Consider the following 14,912-nt stretch of genomic DNA (forward strand, 5'->3'; position numbering starts at 1 on the left):
TTCCTATGGACGGGGTTTGAAACAGTATATTTTGTCATTAGGCCGAAAAGAACTTTTCTAGCGAAGATGAGGTTTGCCACAATCATATTGGTCGACAAATTTTTTTTGGCCGTATGACGCCCACTATTTTTTGTCATAACAGCCGTAGTCAGCGTTTCGTGGACGCGAAGCAAAGCAACGTAGCCGTAAAATACTGTCTTACAGCCGGAATGACAAAAGCCTTTATTAACAATAATCGATTTTCCAATCGGAACTGAAATTGCGGAAAATTGTACTAGTTGACGCTGTCAGCATAAACTTGGCATTTTTTAATATTTCCATGTTTTTTTAAAAATAAGATTATATCATAATCAGTTCGCCTACTGTGTGATTTCAACTATCCAGTAATTGTCCCTTGTTTCTGTCTTGGAGGCGATCAGATTCACGTCGACTTGGCGCCATTTTTTCACAAAATTTTTTTGTGATTTTTAAAATTTTTTTATATCACAATCATAGAAATCATTTTCAACCGATCCTCAACTTACAGGGGGCCATTACCGGGCGCGGATTCTGTGATCTGTGTCATAGAGCATTCACAGATAACATTGAACATTGTTGTCCTGTCAAATGTCGCCATTGTAAGGGGAAGTCTATCTGTCTAAGTCTCACAAAGTAAAACGTAGAGTTTGTAACGCCTGCAATCGCTGGATTTTCAATCAGAAGTGTGTCGAAGAACATTTGCAGAAGGGGTCAGCAAAAATGAAAGGTTAAAATTCCCGCATGACTGTCTATGAATCCCTTAAATCTGTCAGCTCTGTTTCAAACTTTTTCGCTTAGGTAAAAAATATAAAAAAGGCGACTGCGGTCTAGTAGTCTGCCAAGTGTGCGGATGTGAACGTGAAATAAACCATCATTCCTATATGCAACCACTGAAGACACGCAAACAGTAGCGAACGACTTCTATATTTTTAGATTTTGAGGCGCAACAGAATGTGGTACGTCGTACGTGGTGATACCGATTCAAAACTACATATTTCCAGTTTCTCCATTGTACAAAAAGTATGTACTCTAATGATTTTTCCTCTATGGCCTCACCAAATACTCAAAACCCTAACCCCAATTTTATCGATATCCGAAAACACGGCCAAAACCATTACCTTCGTTCTCGCAATTCCGACGACTCTGGAACGACAAAACCATAAAAACCTAAACGAAACTTCGGGGGTGATCAGCAGCTCATTCCACTCCTTAAGAATGTGTTTAGGGCGCCAGCCGATTTTTAGCTACGCGGAATCGACGAACCGCAACCGTAACTCTAACCGTATTCAAAACTCAATTTTTCACTGATCATCCCCAGAATTTCCTATCAACGGAAGCTAAACCTAGAGTCGTGGAAGTACGAGGGTACGGGACTGCTCGGTTGCTTAGTGTGCGGGTCGTGGAGATAGGGGTGGATTCGTGGACGAGAGCCTCAATTATCAAACTTCGAAATAATCTCAAGAACCTGAACTAAACTATTCGGGTATTTATAAGGACGGGGATTCGGGTAAGAAAAATAAAAACCTATTGAAGATATCTTTACTTGTTCCACTATTGACCAGACGAAAAAAAAAATGAATATTGTCCATTAGGAAACTTATAATTAATATAGATTGCTCAGTCTAGATTTTACATACGACCGGCATTCGCCCAAAAGAGAAGGATTTAACTGGAATGAAATATAAGGGGAATAATGATAAACGGGAGCTCCATGGGGCAGTAATGGAGAGAGAACGGCTTTTAATTTTATTAAATTACTGATGTTATTCAGGTGGGAAAGATAGGGAACTGCAGGGGAGCCTAATCGGGTTCGAGCGAGAGAGAGAGATACGACCTTATAATTCCTACCGATCACTAGGTAGGGCTTAAATTCTATTAGGTAACATTATTTAGTAGTTCGGTAACGACTTCATTCGATTTGATAGCCCGATTCTTGCTAATTTACAAACTCCGGAATATTTGTCGGTTAGGTAGCAGTTGACCTAGCTGGATGACCATTTCGGTAGCGGAAATGGGCCGCAGGTATAGGGAGTCATTAGGTAGCTGACTTCCCTCGTTAGGTAGCGTTATCCGGGGCTTTGGTAGAGGAATCGGTGATCTCTAACCAACATCTGCTTTACCTACGGGGCCGCCAGCACGCGGGGGGTGTAATAAACTTTCAAGGTAGCGGAAAAGTCCTCCGATGCGGGGAGGTCTTAGATAACCTGATTCCTCAGATAGATAGCGTGATCCGAGGGTTTGGTAGATACCATGCTGGGGCAGATAGCCGTACCCGAAATTTTCGCGCTTAATTATTCAGGGATTAATTTGTGACTCAACGGTTTTACGGGTCTGAACGGCGAACTAGTAATCAATCAACGGATTACTTCCCTAACGAATTAATAAATTATATACCCGATGGCGTCCCCAAGACTGCCAATAAGTAATCGGATTAATTGGTTAATTAATTGCGTAACCATATAAAAGTAATCCTAATTCGCGAGATAGCATGGTAGCTTTATGGATTCCAACCATGACAATTTATTAGCTACGAGATATCGTCCCCATGCCCAACCGGAATCCACAAAATGGCGGACAATTACGTCTCGGGGAGCATTATTACATCACCCAGAGAAATTGATCCAGCCTCGCCAAGGTAGCCGAAAGTTTTTACTAAGAGGTAGCAATAAAATTTTTAATGTAACGGTAGCAATAAATTAAATGGAAGGTTAACGATGAATTTTTATTAAAAGGTAGCAATTAAGTGTCAGTCGAGGTAGCAAAAAGCCCGGTAAAGGTAGCTAAAATTATCAGGTAGCGGGGTCTTTTCCTGAGCTCTTCGGGTGAGCCTAGAAAACCCAATAAAGTAGGTAACAGGTATCAAAAAATTCGTGTTAGAGAGCATAGACAATAGACAGCCATAGGTAGCATGGGAGAGGGGTATTCCGAGCCGCTTGGAATGCCTCATGCCGTGTGTTTCATTCGTTTATGGCAAAAGTAAATTCAAAACATCCGTTTAAAACGATTATATAGCTAATGAGGTAACACTAGGGAGCATCAGGTAGCATTAGGGAGCATAGGTAGCCGTTGAGAAGTACTTATGACTTTCTCAACCATGAGTTTCCCGTATGGCGTCATATCGCGAGGTAGCGACGCCTTTTGCCAATTTTCGTGCTGGTGGCATCTAATTGCCCGAAAGTCACACTTCCCACACTCATTTGCACTTAATTAAACACACGGGTACTTACCATGGTACTTGCGCAGTCTCGGGGATGCGATTTTTGCGGTGTAGGTACTCTGGGGCAGGATTGTGGCGTCTGTATGATCCACTATCGGATTTTCACGCACGTGTGTCGAACAACGGCCCGGGGGAAACTAACGCCGGCCGGTCGCGTGGTTCCGTTCGAACCTGTTGCTCGGGTTGGGGGCGACTCTCCTCGAGTGCACCCGTCCGGTGGCGGCGCGCGTGGCTAGATACCGAGTTAGCCTTGATTTTGAATTTCCCTAGCTCGCGGCGCGTAACAAATTTAAATTTGAAATTGGGGTTTTGTTCGTTTACTACTAAGTATTAATGTTATCGTTGTTTTCTATTACTCTGGGGGTTCTATTAACTATGCTAACCGGCTTTTAGCCGCGATAAAGTTTTTCAAGGGGTTTTGTGCGAGATTTTGGGGGAGCGGATTTTTGCCCCGTCTATGCCTATTATCAGGTAGCTCATCAGGTAGGGACCCTCTCCGGAGAGAAATTGGGGATCTTCTAACGAAACTAACTAATCCTAATTTCTCTGTAACTATAACTAAACCTAAATCTTAATTTGCTAAACCGTAATGCTCTTGGCAATCCATGCAAGCGAGAGAGCTACGTTCGCTCACATGGCCTTCCACCCGTACTAAACTGAAGATTACCCGAACCCTCTCACAACCCGTGGAGCGTAGGCGTCTCAACCTAACCTATGGGTTCTCCTATCCAATTAACCAAAAAGGGTTCCAGGGACTACCGGAAGCACAGTATATCGGCCAGTTTTCTTCGAGGGAAAATTTCAACTATTTTCTAATCCATAACTATAACTGAATTTTTATAAGGGTTCATCTAAACTGTAGGGATTTAACTGCTGTCTCTACTCACTACTTTAATGTTTATCTTAGCGCAGCGAGCCTGGGGAAAATTAGAGAAGGTAACCGGTAGCTGTCTCCGAGAGGAGATTAGGTAGCAGGTAGCTTGTTAATCGGGGATTTTTATAGGTAGCTTTTCCCGGATGTTATTTAGATAGCAGGTAGCTTTTGCGAGTTTTACTAAGGTAGCAGGTAGCTTTTCGCGAGTTTAACTAAGGTAGCAGGTAGCTTTTCTCCGAGACCTTTTTAGGTAGCAGCTAGCTAATAGATGTGGGTCCCGGGATCCGTGTTGGTCGAGTATTTTATTAAGTTATCGCGGTTCTCTCTCGCCCTTAATCTAGGTAGTTACCCTACGGGAATACAGGTGACGGATTCGCCTGGAATTTCATCACAGTACACATTGCTGTCACGATTAGATAAAAATTGCTCTAGTTGTGGAAAGCGTATGTGTTTTAGAATAAGCACACGGCTGTTGCTGGCTCAGCGGATATCGCATTCTCTAAGTATCGCTCAAGTGACAAAGTAATTTGCAGTGCGCACAATGCTCGCAGCTTCTATGCACAATTCGTTGTACGTTATTTAGTCACTACTAGAAGAACACAACTCGCGAATGTCATTTTAAGTGTTACGAAAATAATGCACAAGCGTGTTGGTATCGTAATTTTTCGGCGCAGGTTGAATTACTTTCATATGCTCTTGTCATTACCTAAATCACTTGGCTTCAATAAAGATATAACCAGGGGATATTTCCCACACTTCGTCAATGTACCTGAAAATATTGACTATGTAGTATCGTTACGAGATTTGAGCCATTTTTCCGCCTAAACTACGTTCATAAAAGAGCGCGAAACTACTGGAATACCACAATGAAAAATTAAACGAGAATTATGTTTTCAATTTCAAACAAGCGCGAGAATATTACTGTTGAATTGATGTTACCATTGTGAGGCGTGCGTGTAGTGTTTTTCGTGAATTGCTGCTGAAACAGACACGAATTTGTCCATTCACTCAATGTAGTACTATTGCATCGGTCTGTTCTAAAGTCTATAGAACTAATTTTATGCAGCGCGATACAATAGGGATTTTACCATTGGGCAGTACGTACAGGTATAGAAGTACACAGTCAAAGATAGCTATAGCATGGCTATTCTTACAACAGAGGCATTTCCGAAATTGTATTATTCGGTTATTATGAGAATGATAACCGACCAAAGTGCGTCTTCCAGTTTTATGGCTGTTTTTGGCATGGATGTATGACGTGTTATAAAATAAACAGACATAGAGAGGTACGGGCAGGGACCTCGCTTGATACGCGATATGAAAGCACGGTGTCAATAGCCAATAAGATTCGTAATCTTGGCTACACTTTGATCGAAATGTGGGAATTTGATTTCGATGAACTGAAAAATTCCATGCAAGAGAGGGATTCTGTATACAACCACCCAATGATAAAAAATGTAGAACTGAAACGTCGTGATGCTTTCTTTGGCGGTCGTATAGAAAATTATGTTACCCTTTACGATACAGGAGATGCCGAAAAAATCAAATATCTCCATGTTACATCTTTGTACACTTTCGTAAATAAAAGAGGCAATTCCCAATAGAAAACCCCCAAGTTTACGTAGATGACGAGTGTAAAGCGCTAACAGGAATCAATAGTAATCTGCATAATGTGGAGGGGCTTGTAAAATGTAACCTTATCGCATCAATCGATTTATACCTCGCAGTGTTCCCATACCGTATTCATGACCATTATATCGCTCATGTTGTGATACGTTGAATGAGGATATTTGCGACCACCGAGACACCGGGGATGGGGAATTTACAGGCAGATGCGTTGTAGATGAATTGCGGACGGCCGTTGAAAAGAGGTATCGTATAATCAAAATATTGGAAATTTATCAATACCTGATCATTCAGCACAATCGGGAGCGGAATATAGACGAGTTATTCAATAAATATGTGGACACGTTCTTAAAAGAAAAGCAAGAAGCCTCCGATTACCCTCAAGGGTGTTTAACAGATGAATGTAAAGACGCCTATAAAGAAGAATATTTTGACAAGGAAGGCATTTTACCTGAGAAACCCAAGAGCGTAATCTATGGTATCGAGCTTTATGGACAATGATTCTCAATGCATTCTGAGGTAAATTTGGTCAGAGAGAGAACTTACCACATACTGAAATCATTGCGTCAAGACAACTATTACTGAAAATTATCAATAACTGGACCTAAGAATTACAGGATTATTCCCTATCAACGAAAAAATGATGTGCGTAAATTTGATATATGGAAATGAGCGACTTCTAGCGACACCTATATGTAATGTTGTTATTGTCACTTATACAACAGCACAGGCCTGCTACAAATATTGTACCGCTATTTAGAGACTTCGAGAGAGGGTTCTGTATTGTGATATCGATTCCATACTCTTTGAATCAAAAAACAGTGAGTGGATGCCCGGATGCGGTAAATTTCTCGGAGATTTGACAAATGAGCTAGGAGATTATAGTCAGGGTAGTTATATCCAGTCTTTCGTGCCCGGAAGCCGGAAATTCTATGCGTATCTAGTTAAAATGAGTAATAATGAAACAAAATAAATTTGTGAAGTTAAAGGTGTCACATTAAACTTCAATAATATTCAGCAACATCAATTATCAAGTGTTCAGAGAAATGGTGACACGCAAAAGGGACCAATAGTCTTGTCGTGCGATGCAATGAGACGCACAAAAATCCATCAGGTGCTAACTAGAAAGCAGGTAAAAACGACTTCTATTTGTAGTACTAAAAGACAATGTAAAAATGTGTATAGGACTATACCATATGGGTATGCGTCCAACGAATAATAACTGAAATGTAATAGTTTCGTGGGGGATTAATAATTCTACTGTCAGCATTTTTATTCAAACACCTCGATATTGGCATACCCGTTTCGGCTCAGCCTTAGTTGTATTTCTGTCTGAGCAACATCGGGTTATGGATATTGTCGTGGATATATAGGGCTATAAAGGTCACCATAATCGCTTCATAGCAAAGGAAATTGCAGTGGCTGCTCTTAAAGGTGATTTGTCACTCACTATGTAAGTCATTAAAATTTCAATACAAATACAGGAAGGAGTATAAGTGGGTAACTATACATCATCATGGAATTGATTGGGGCGTTGGGAACATTAATTTCAAAGAAATTGTCCAAAATCAGCTACGTGGTATAGTGCAAAAAGCATATTCGTACGGGGCTCTTGCAAAACAGATTTCGTTAGGAGACATACAGCAAAAGCAGCTATAAACCCTACCGAAGAAGAAGACGATTGCTCATCGTGTCATAAAATGGAAAAATCGTCAGTTATATGCGATTACGCATTGTAATCACATATAACTGAACGGAAGAAACCTAGATCACATATATTGTGCACTATCTCAAGCTCATCAGCTTCGTGATTGGATGACCAAAAATTCGTCAAATCGTCAGTTATATGTGATTACAATGCGTAATCGCATATAACTGAACGGAAGAAACCTAGATCACATATATTGTGCGATATCTCGAGCTCATCAGCTTCGTGATTGGATGACCAAAAATTCGTCTATGGAGGAGTAGTTGTAATGATGAAGAATGAGGAATTTTGATATGAGTACCTTGTCTACAGTATTGTCATTTTTGTTTTTTATCAATGATATCATGTATGAAAAGGCGATACGTTGTAACGGGATTTTCGCGAATCCAGCACATTCAACCAATTTTGGAATATTTTGGCTCTCTCTATCTGCCATCTCGACCCTCCCCGGGAATTTCTCGAATCGTCGAAGGGTGTGAAGATTGGGGCCCGAGTGCTTAGAGGGTTAGGGGGTCTGGAGACAGTCAACAGCACAGGGCGGACCCGTGGAAACATTCCCAGCCCCTCTATGAGGCTTCCTAGCACATAGCATAGGTCTCATACTGGCGCTCCATGTTAAATGAGGTAGGCACTCGAACGGCTGATCCTTCGACGGGGTTGTTCGAAGGGGTCAGTGGCGACGTTTGAATTCAGCGCGCTCCAGGCTAAGCTAGTGTCAGGGATATGCTCCCTGAGGCGAGGGCAGCACGTCCCGGCACACGGCAGCCCATCCGGCCGTAGGCGAGACTGGGAGGGCATCGGCAATACTGCCCAGACTGCCTACTCACTCGGCAGAGCCGCTTCGGCTGGCTCCCATTGCGGACCACTGGCAGCTGTCTCTCTCGAGCCCTCGATAGGTTCCCAATGCCCCGAATTGGTCTTCACGCTCTCTAGGTGAGGACCACTCTCTCTTTGGTGACGATCTCCGGGTGGGAGGAATACTCCCCTCGCGCAACGTTTGGTGGGTGAGAGTTTACCCAGCCTGAATATGCTCTCTAATTTTGGGGCTACCCTAGTGGGCCCGTCAGCTCCCAATAGTGTGCAATCGGGTGAGGTCCCCACGCTCCGACCTACCGGCACTCCGCTATCTTACGTCGCACTCTCGGCGAGGTATTGCTAGAGGTCGCCCTCCATGCCTTGGATTCTCGCAAGTATGCTCTCGGTATCCAGGACCGCCGTCTGTTCGCTTATGGTTTCGGTTATTAGACTCGCGTAGTTAAGAAGACAGTTACCGACTAGTCAGTATATCAACTGCGGAGGCGGCTACGTTATTTAAATTCAAATCAATTTGAACATTACGAGGTTACAAAATTATTTAATATTATCAAAGGCAGCAAAAATAACTAAATATCTAATAAAATCCCCGACTTACTCGCAACACAAAAGATCAGGCTGTTCTGGATAACATATAAGAATAAATCAAGTTACAAAATGATAAACAAGTATTTTATGTCATCGCGGCCGGTAAAACGCGTTTCTAACCTCGCTTCGCTCGAATAAAAACGCGTTTTCGGCCACAATGACATAAAATAGCATCATAGCCACGGCGAAAAAAGTGAGTCTGACTCATGCGCGTTATAATCCTCGTCTCCGACTCGGATTATAAAGTCGCTTTCGTCAGATTCCCTTTTTCCGTCCTAGGCGTGAAAAATACTATTAACAAACAAATTTCCTATTACGAGCCGGAAATAATGAGTCAAATTGAGTCAAAAAATAATAAAGTCAAAAGTTATAATCCGTTGATAAAACAGCCAATAGATGGCTAAGTCAAATTGTAGATAATGGGGGAATCGAAATTTAATGCGAGAAACGAGCATGTCCACTAGCACAGTAAAAAGAAGCGAGTTAAGCGATTAAGAGGGGGAATGTCTCGCAAGAACGTAAACAAACGCCGCTAGTAACCGAGAGGATTACCTGCAACATACAAATCTCGAACGTCGACAGACGCTACAATCCCTCTTCTAAGTGCTACAGAATGAAATGTAATATAAGCTATTTAAATCGGAAAATATTTGCGGCTACATAGGTCACAATGTATAAGTGAATGAAAGAGTAATAATAAGAATTATCTCGAGATTCGAGTATTTCACCGGACAAACGAAAATCGATGATGAGGCGACAATAAATTCGAAATAAAATGTAGGAGACAAAAGCGTCGTTACAAGTATCATTTGAAACCTCAGTTCTTTACAAATACAGAAAAATCCGAAAATTAACCACAAATAAAAAAAATACAAATTCAATAAATCTCCAGTAACTCTACCGAACACGTTAAAACAAATCTAGACATCTGAACACTAAGACTAGAAAATGGCGTCAAGTGCCATGGACCATGAGTTCAATCAACTGACAAAAATCATAAAAATTTGAAATTTCTTATAATTGCTGTCAAATGAATCACTCTAAATGAATTTATCCACCGCCCACCGATAATCCAGTTCAACGAGTTCTGGGAAAGCAGCAAAGAAATTCCTTGCCGCGGTACTAGTTCCCTCGGTGGTCTTCCTCTCGATAAAATAAATTTCACAGAATCCGAATTAGTGGTTAACTAAATTTTGCTGTTAGCAGCCAGGCGTCTAAACGAGAGGTGTTTTTAATGGCAGACGATAACGCTCAACAGGTGAGGAAACCATCTATCACATGATTGGTTCGTCATTGACGTGAGAAATTTTGTAATTGGCTGCCCATGAACGTAACTAGTCAAGTTAATGTTTCATCTTTTGATAAGTCGATCTGACACACAATGAGCAGAAACTCATCGGGACTCTTCAGGCCAATATAATAATAATAGTCTTGGTCCTGTTAATAATGAGCCTCATAGTTATACAAAACAATTTCGCCTAGTTACTAATTTGGAGTAAATGAATTTCTAGTTCCGGACGCTGGCGCCAACACTCAGCTGTTCCAGGAAGTTCCCCCAATCCGGCGGGAATTCCCAACTCCTTCCCAAACCTCCTCGCGTTCTCCAACAAAAGAGAGTCATATGACAGGATCCAAAATCCCACGATAAGTTCGAGGTACGTGGTGAAACATGACTGGATGTAAAGGAGATAATAATAACCAACATAATATCAATCGATTCAAATAACAAATACTCTTGCCTCGCCAATAGTTACTTCTCGTGTGGACATCTCATAAACCGATAAACGGTCGAAAACAAAAATATCACGTTACAACGTATACTCGGATATATACGAACCCTATATAATCGCCGATGTGCACACTCCACTAATGCGTCTTGTACCATTGGATATTGAGAATTATAAATACGGGGGATGAAAATGAATTTTACATTACTACGCACGAAATTTCAACCTATCGAGATAGAGATAAGGGAAGAGTATGGAACACGGATAACATTTGAACACGGAACGTTAACTGTAACATTTCATTTCAAGCGCAGCGAACAGCACTGGATTATAAACACCTACAATTTTCGAGGAGATACCACAATCGAGGGAGGATACAGCACTGGTGCACATGGCAGTATAAGTCGAGTGTACATAGGTAGCGCTACTCAAAAAGAGCATTGTATTCGTAGTTTCCTAGGTGGTGGGTTAAAAATAATACTACTGCCAATAACTAAAATACTACCCCTGCTCAAACAAGGAGCATCAGCTGTTGGAAGTGAGGCTCTGCGCTCCGGTATGAAATCATAAGTGAGGTTCTTGATACCACTGAAGAATTCTTTAAGAAATCGTACACGGGAGTCAGACGACAATTTAAAGAGGAGCGCCGAAGAGAAACTTGATACGTTGAGCACTGGTTCGGGATATAACACTCGAAATATGTTATCATACTCTTATTCTACGGTTGACCGTGTTCCGCGACAGTCTAAACAGCCAAAGTTAATATCTGGGTGTCGCAGGAAGGAGAAACCACGGGTGATGAAAAAATGAAAAAGAGGAAAACTACAAATAATCCTTCAAAAATTCAAGGACGAAAGAAGAAGAAATTGACGAAATGACGTGTAGTAGCGGACATTTTCACGTAAATTGGCGTGCTTACATACTCATTCATGTGAGGGCGTGAAAAGTGAGTTGGACTGATTTTCTTTACTACCAACGCAGGCAGCCATCGAGTCCTTATACTATGTACACTCTAAGCCGATAGCATCACTCGTGAATAATTCACCCATCGTGTTTGATATACCCGGAACAAGGTGATGAATACATTGAGTTAGCGCACTACGAACGGCCCTGTCAACAATTTATTACACTCATTATTCGATCAAGTGGAAATCTCCTTCAATCAGAAACCCGTGACACCTGCCAACAATGCATACGCTTATCGCACGTGTATAGAAACACTTTTAAATTATAGCAGTCAGACACACAAGCGGTCCGTTGTCTAATTAAGGCATAGCCAAGCTCCAGGTAGCTCGGAGCAGAGTCATAAAATCGAATTAGAAATCCAAGAAAGGTTATAACCATGCCAAGTATAATGGTCCTAGTATCATTCTAGTCCCCTAGTGGGGACATTAGTCGGGAGTCTCACAGTTACAGTATCAGGGAACGTCCCATGATGGGTCTGCCAAATGGTAAAGTGAGACAAATAACTGCGGCGATAAATAAAAAAAGAAATGAAAAAATCCAAACCTGGACAAAAATATTTTCGGAATAGAATCATGTGTGGATTCGTTGAAGTTCTTAGACATGTTCTGTTGACACTTGACGTGAACTTAGAGGAAGAAAATGATTGCTTTTGCCATCTATGTGAATCAATTAAAGTTTGCGAAGTTTTCCTTTGTATTTCGTCAAGAAAAACCATTGAAGGGCGCTAAAGGGCAATATTATTTAAAACGCATCTGCCAAGTTTACTAAAAAATAATTTTAAAAATACGTACCAAACCCCCCACTGGATCGAGTAATAGTTATAGGCAATTTGTAACTCTAACCACCGCACTCTCTTTCTCTCTCCTTCCTGTCGCTCCTACTCTGCTCATCGGTGGGAGTCCTGTATATTTACTAGAAATAGAAACAATGTTCGGTTTCTACTTAAGGTGCACAGACACAGGCTAGACCCATTATGTGAAACATATTGTAGGAAAACGGAACAATTAGTATAATCAATGGGGTCTACCTATTAGATGAGGAATATAAAGAATGTCTACGTAGAGAGCGTTAACAATTGTAACACTTTTCCTGATCTCGTCCCGAAGATCGAGGATACTCATTACTCTCATCCATTCCCATACTCGCATCTTGAAGTTTTAACCAGACTGATGCGAGCGCCAGCTAGCTTTTTATGGACCAAAAACTAACAAAAACCCGAAAAGAACCGAAATGAAGGAAAAGTGAAGGAGTGCCCTGCCTTAGCCCAGGTCAGTAAACCTCGTGAAGTAAAAACTAAAATCTTAAATCCAAAAATATCCAAAAATAAGAATACAAAGGGATAGGACGAGTGGAGTTGGAGCTCGCCTTCGCGACAACATACAATCAGTAAGTCTGTAAAATCCATAAATCCAAATATGAAGACGATAATCTAAAAACCACCTGCGAGAAACTAATCCCGATGACGAACGGACCGGAAGCGGGAGAGCCTGGGTTGCCCAGATTGTCCTCACGCGGACAGATCGAGCAATTTGTGGGAACATGCAGTTTAATGTGCGGGATTTCTGAAAAGCCGGTTACACAATTTATAATCATATGGAATACTTTCAGACACGAGACATAATATTTCGTTGGTTTTTATGTTTATGCTACATATAATTATCAGAGGAAAATAATGTAATTTGAATCCCAGATTTTCATGTTCGAACATTAATTTTAATCTTTTCATATCACAGAGAATAAAACCCTGCGCACTGTTACGGAGAGGAACTTCATGTACCAGACAATCAGCAATGCCACATTTTCGGTGGATACTTTTTTTTTCATCAGGTACGTTTAGTTGATTTAAATTCTATTTAATCATGTGATTAAGCCCAAGCCGCAGCGACCGTCATTTGATTTAATCAACTAAATGACTTGATTACCACCAGATCATTTATTCGCGTGTGTTCTATCATGACTTCTGTATCGAAATCGGGGCCTACCATGGCAACTTGACCAGCCCATAACCTGGACCCCTCAGATTTTGAGAACGATTTTTCTGAAGTTGAGCTAACTGAAAGAGCACTTTCAATTTTTTTTTAAATTTTTCTTACATTTTATGTTTTTTTTTTATCACGCTGAAAGCTAGAAAAGAATCCCATGCACATAAAATCGGGAAACATTCAAAAGAAAAAAAATCGGATTATTTTCTTATAATCTATTAGAACATGGTGTTAATGATGGGGAAGCCCAATAAATTGAATAGGCTGACTCCTATATTGTGGAAGAAATTAAATTTTTCCAAATCTATGATCCTATACTTCCAGAGCCACTTGATTTAAATCCAATAGGAATTCTAGTCTGTCATGATTTTGTGATTTGTGATCAATTTCAACCTAAAACGGCCGCAGACATAGGAATAAATTTGAAACAAAAAATGTTTTTTAAGAACAACTGCATAAAGTTGGTTCCATATTTTTTATTCAGTATTTCCATTATTTAAGGAGATATTTCAAGATCTAGGCAGAGTGCAGTTGTGGAGACCGTAATTTTGACGTAATAGTGAAGGTCTCTTGGCTTCTTTGAGATAGCTAGCAATCTTTCCCTTCTATATATGTAAGTGAAACATGTATGTAAGTAATGCAAGTAAAAAGAATATGGAACCAAATTAATACAGTTTTTCTCAGTAAAGATTTTTCATTTGAGGTTTTTGTGCATATTTGGAGCCGTTTCATCTCGAAATTAATGTCGACCTACATATATGTACGTGAAAGAGAGCCAGCTACATCAAAGTAGCCAACAGTCCTTCTATATTACGTCAAAATCACTGTCTCCACAGCTTCACTCCGTATGAATCATGACCTATCTCCGTAAATAATGCAATAACGAAAAAAAATATGAACCAAATTTGTGCAGTTTTTCTCAAGAAATATTTTTTTTTAACTTCCTGTTCTATAGAAAGTTATTGTAATGACCCCGAAAATCAATATGGAAATTTTCAACATATCTTCACGTTTCAAGGCCTCCAGAGTAATCCTGGACCATTTTCGAGAGGATGTATGTGTGTGTGTGTGTGCGCGCGCGCGTGTGTGTGTGTGTGTGTGTGTGTGTGTGTGTGTGTGTGTGTGTGTGTGTGTGTGTGTGTGTGTGTGTGTGTGTGCGCGTGTGTGCGTATTGTACTGGCGATGTACGTGGCCGAAATTTATCGTCAACGATTTCTCAAAAATCGATGATGCGATCGAAGTCAAATTGATACCATCGAAACGTTTTCACGCCATTTGGTGCTGATTAGATTATAGAAGGAATTGCTCCAGCCGTTTTCCAGTTTTTCCAGAAAAACTGCGAAAAAGGAAATTTCATCAACGATTTCTTGTCCGAAATTTATCGTCAACGATT

The 14,912-nt window shown here is 40.8% G+C and overlaps 1 protein-coding gene across 1 annotated transcript in view; it reads left to right on the forward strand.

Moving 5' to 3' along the window:
- LOC105272407 (nose resistant to fluoxetine protein 6-like) overlaps positions 1-14,912 on the forward strand; it is a gene marked incomplete at its 5' end in the record, with an annotated part of 138,896 nt that overhangs the window by 46,906 nt on the left and 77,078 nt on the right. Inside the window, one exon of the mRNA XM_011314524.1 lies at positions 13,271-13,364. Within this exon, the coding sequence (XP_011312826.1) occupies positions 13,271-13,364 (94 nt within the window). The remainder of the gene's footprint in view (positions 1-13,270; positions 13,365-14,912) is intronic.

The sequence above is a fragment of the Fopius arisanus genome, unplaced genomic scaffold, assembly GCF_000806365.1.
Source record: "Fopius arisanus strain USDA-PBARC FA_bdor unplaced genomic scaffold, ASM80636v1 scaffold00172, whole genome shotgun sequence".
Classification (NCBI taxonomy): Eukaryota; Metazoa; Arthropoda; class Insecta; order Hymenoptera; family Braconidae; genus Fopius; species Fopius arisanus.